A 4,171-nucleotide genomic window follows, 5' to 3' on the forward strand; every position below is an offset into this window, starting at 1 on the left:
CTCACCTAATGCATAAAGGCTACTGCACGTGCTAGCTTTCCTCAGTTGACATTCGCTTCTCGCGACCTCTTTGCTACGCAGCTTTACTGTGCTTGTCCTACTTCACTTGGCCTACAGAAGGACATATTTCCGATCAGCCTTCGCCAGGCGTGTTTATAACCTGAATCAAAACTAAACACCAAGAGTAAAAACGCTCTGCTCTGTGCAGCCGTTTCTCCGATGTCCCGCATGTCACCGCCAGTCTGTCCACTAGATGGCGCCATTGTACCACGAATGAGCAGTCCGGCCGTGCCAGCAGCTCCGTGTATATCCCCAATGCGGGTGAGTTATCTCAGCGCTCATGCGACAACTTGGCAGTCTGTGTCGGCCCCCGATTGGGTTATTCGCACCGTCACGACGGGCTACAGGCTCCAGTTTGCCAGAAAACCCCCGCACTTCAGCGGAATCCTCTCTTCTCACACGGAAGAGAGCTCCGCTCACGTTCTGAAAGACGAGATTTCCTCCCTTCTCGAGAAGAGGGCGGTACGGGTGATACCCTCGCGTCTGTACAACCAGGGGTTTTATTCTCGTTATTTCCTAGTCCCGAAAAGGGACGGCTCCCTTCGTCCTATTCTGGATCTCAGAGTGTTGAACAAACACTTAAGGACATACAATTTCAGAATGTTGACGGATGGCACTCTCTCTCGTTCAATTCATCAGAACAACTGGTTCACATCAGTCGATCTGAAAGATGCTTTTTTCCACATAAGCATATATCCTCCACACAGGAAATTTCTTCATTTCGCCTACCAGGGCGTGTGTTACAAGTTCACAGTTCTACCCTTCGGGCTCTCGCTTTGCCCGAGAGTGTTCTGTCTGTGCGTGGAGGCGGGGCTGGCGCCGCTCAGAATAGCAGGTCTAAGAATGCTCACATATATAGACGATTGGCTTATCATAGCCGATTCCGCGGAGGAAGTGATGTAAGACACACGCTCTCTCGGCTTCAGAGTGAACGAGAGCAAAAGCAACTTCTCTCCGAGCCAGATCACTGTTTTTCTGGGTCTGGAGCTGAATTCAGCGACAATGCATTTATCGCGGGAACGCATCCACTCATTCATGAATTCTCTCTCACAATTCAAGGAAGGAGCGTGGGTACAGTATCGCGCATGTCTCAGATTACAGGGTTTTATGGCATCGGCAATTCAAGTTTTGCCTCTGGGCCTTCTGAGAATGAGGGCTTATACGAAGTGGGTCCTATCTCTTCACCTCAGCCCCTTGCACGATCTCAGTTGCACCGTAACAGTGACGGGCTCGTGCTTAACAGCGCTGCACCACTGTAGGAAGACAGAGTTTTACACTCATGGTACTCCTCTAGGGGCGATCATGTTTCGGAAAGTGATTACGACAGATGCGTCCTTAACAGGATGGGGAGCCACACAAGAGGGCAGAACAGTGAATGGTGTGTGGCCAAACACTCTTCACTTAGCCCATATAAACTATTTGGAGCTTCTCTCTGTGTGGAAGGCTCTGAGGCATTTTTTGCCCTGCCTGCAGGGACATCATGTGCTGATACGCTGCGACAACACCACTGCAGTAGCATATATAAATCGCCAAGGGGGCATGGCTTCCTCCAAGCTCCATGCTCTGGCTCACAAGCTGTTGGTATGGAGCAGGCGACATTTTCTGTCCGTACGAGCCACCCATGTTCCGGGAGTTCTGAACAGGGGAGTGGACCTTCTATCGAGGGGGAATCTGCTCTATGGAGATTGGCGTCTCCACCCTCAGGTAGTGGGCCTTCTGTGGCAGAGATACGGCCAGGCGGCCGCAGATCTCTTCGCCTCGCACGAAAACGCCCATTGTCCTATGTTTTTCTCGCTACGGGACGAGGACGCACCTCTTGGTGTGGACGCGCTGGCCCACCCGTGGCCACGAGTGCTGCTCTATGTGTTCCCTCCTCTCTGCCTGATACTGCCTACCCTGGCCAGGGTGAGAGATGAGAACTTGTCTCTTATCCTGATAGCACCCAGGTGGCCCAACGCACCATGGATGGCGGAGATTTCTCATCTGTTGTATGCCTAGCCATGGCCCCTCCCATTACGCATGGATCTCCTGTCCCAGGCGAACAGAGAAATTTACCACCCCCAACCGGACAGGGTGGCTCTCTGGGCTTCCTGCTCATGTTATCGCCACTATTCAGAATGTTAGAGCCGCTTCTACACGGTCTCTGTATGACTGTAAGTGGCGCGTGTTTGAGGAATGGTGTGATGGGCGCAGGTTGATATCATATCAGTGCTCCGTTGCTGATATTTTGTGCTTTTTGCAGGACTTAATAGATAAAGGTAGATCCTTTTCCACTATTAAGGTCTATTTAGCTGCTATCGCTGCTTGCCATGTCGGATTCGATGGCACATCTGTAAGGCAACACCCTCTCCTTCGCAGGTTTATGAAGGGTGCACAGCACTTTCTTCCCATGCCTGCTAAAACTGTGCCAGAGTGGGACCTCTCCATGGTGCTAAAGTCTCTGTCTCGTCGGCCCTTTGAACCTTTGGGAGAGGTTTCGCTGAAACATCTGTCTTTCAAAACAGCATTGATTCTGACTCTGACCTCTGCTAAACTTGTCAGTATTTTGCATGCACTCTCTGTTCATCCCTCATGCACAAAATTTTATTTCGATGGAAATAGAGATTTTCTTAGGCCTAACCCGGCCTTTATGCCTATATGCTTCCCAGCAGTGACGTGTGAGGTGATAGAGTTGTCATGCCCACCTCCTTTTTCCTCTGCAGAGGATGAGAGGTTACATGCTTTGTGTCCTGTGCGTGCCCTGCGGGTTTATATGGACAGGACTAAGACTTTTAGAAAGAGCGATCAGCTCTTCATTTCCTGGGCTCCCCCTCACACAGGGAATCCCATTTCCAAACAACGCCTCTCTCATTGGCTTGTGGAAGCAATATCTATGGCTTATGAATCCATGGGAGTGCAGCCCCCAGGGGGCCTCAGAGCTCACTTTAACAGAGGCATGGCTGCTTCGTGGGCTCTGTTCAGGGGAGTTTCGCTACAGGACATCTGTGTCGCAGCTAGTTGGACTTCTCCTCATTCGTTTGTCAGATACTACCGGCTGGATGTTACCAGGACCCCGGTAGCTCATTCTGTATTAGGGGTGGGTTCATCATAACCTTCTTTAACCCCGGTTATAGCTTGGTGGGTCAGGCTATGCGCTCTTACGTCACCAGCATCTCACTTGTTACACATACCGGCTTTCGCTTGGCATCTCACATTTTTCCTATGTGCATTGCCAGCATCACTTATGTGTGCATGCTATCGCAGGTCACCTGTAAAGCTGTTATCTAGCTCCCTCTCTTTATATCTGGGTTGCTTTTTTGTGACGTGTATGGCACCGCCCACACGGGTGACCGTCTTCTGGCTTGCGGACCTTTGTTGAGTGTATTGGGCAACCGGGGAGCTGTCCAGTTCTCCCATAGGTGGATCTCGAAACGAGATGATGATAGAGAACAATAGGTTACTATCGTAACCCCGGTTCTCTGAAACATCGAGTGGAGAGATCCACCAAGTTTGCCCCGCTTGCTGCACGAGAAGCGAATATGCTCACTGAGGAAAGGTAGCGCGTGCAGTAGCCTTTATGCATTAGGTGAGGGGGCGGGTCCTCACCTGGCATAGGGCTCGTGCTCCTGTCTGTCTAGCCAGACTTGGTGCAATTGGATGCTTCTACAGAGGTCAGGTACGGATGCCCTTCCCATAGGTGGATCTCTCCACTCGATGTTTCAGAGAACCGGGGTTACGATAGTAACCTATTGTTTCCTGATCTGTGAGTACCGGTTGTGGCGAGTGAGGTCGAACGAGGCGGTGAGGGTGTGGAAGTCAGAAGCATAGGGTTTCTCTAGGTGGATGTTGAAGTCCCCAAAGACTACAAGAGGGCCGCCATCCTCCGGGAATGATGAGAGCAGCACATCTAACTCTTCAATGAAGTTGTGAAGAGGACCTGTGGGGCGGTAAACTACAACAACACTGAGCTGAGTGGGAGAAGTGATATTAACAGCGTGGTATTCAAATGAATACAGAAGATAGTGAGGAATATTTCCAATTATTGTTGATAAGCAAACATGTGCCTCCTCCTCGTCCCGTTTGGAGGGGAGAGTGAGAGAAGGAGTAGTTTGTGAAGAGAGCAGCGGGTGTG

At 50.8% G+C, this 4,171-nt stretch overlaps 1 protein-coding gene across 1 annotated transcript; it reads left to right on the forward strand.

Moving 5' to 3' along the window:
• Window positions 1–2,146: 2,146 nt before the first annotated feature.
• On the forward strand, window positions 2,147–3,151 carry LOC130564268 (uncharacterized; the record flags this gene model as incomplete). Its single annotated transcript, XM_057350231.1, has 1 exon — window positions 2,147–3,151. A coding segment is annotated over one exon (1,005 nt), but the record flags the coding sequence as incomplete, so codon positions are not given.
• Between the last annotated feature and the right edge of the window lie 1,020 nt (window positions 3,152–4,171).

The sequence above is a fragment of the Triplophysa rosa genome, linkage group LG13, assembly GCF_024868665.1.
Source record: "Triplophysa rosa linkage group LG13, Trosa_1v2, whole genome shotgun sequence".
Lineage (NCBI taxonomy): Eukaryota > Metazoa > Chordata > Actinopteri > Cypriniformes > Nemacheilidae > Triplophysa > Triplophysa rosa.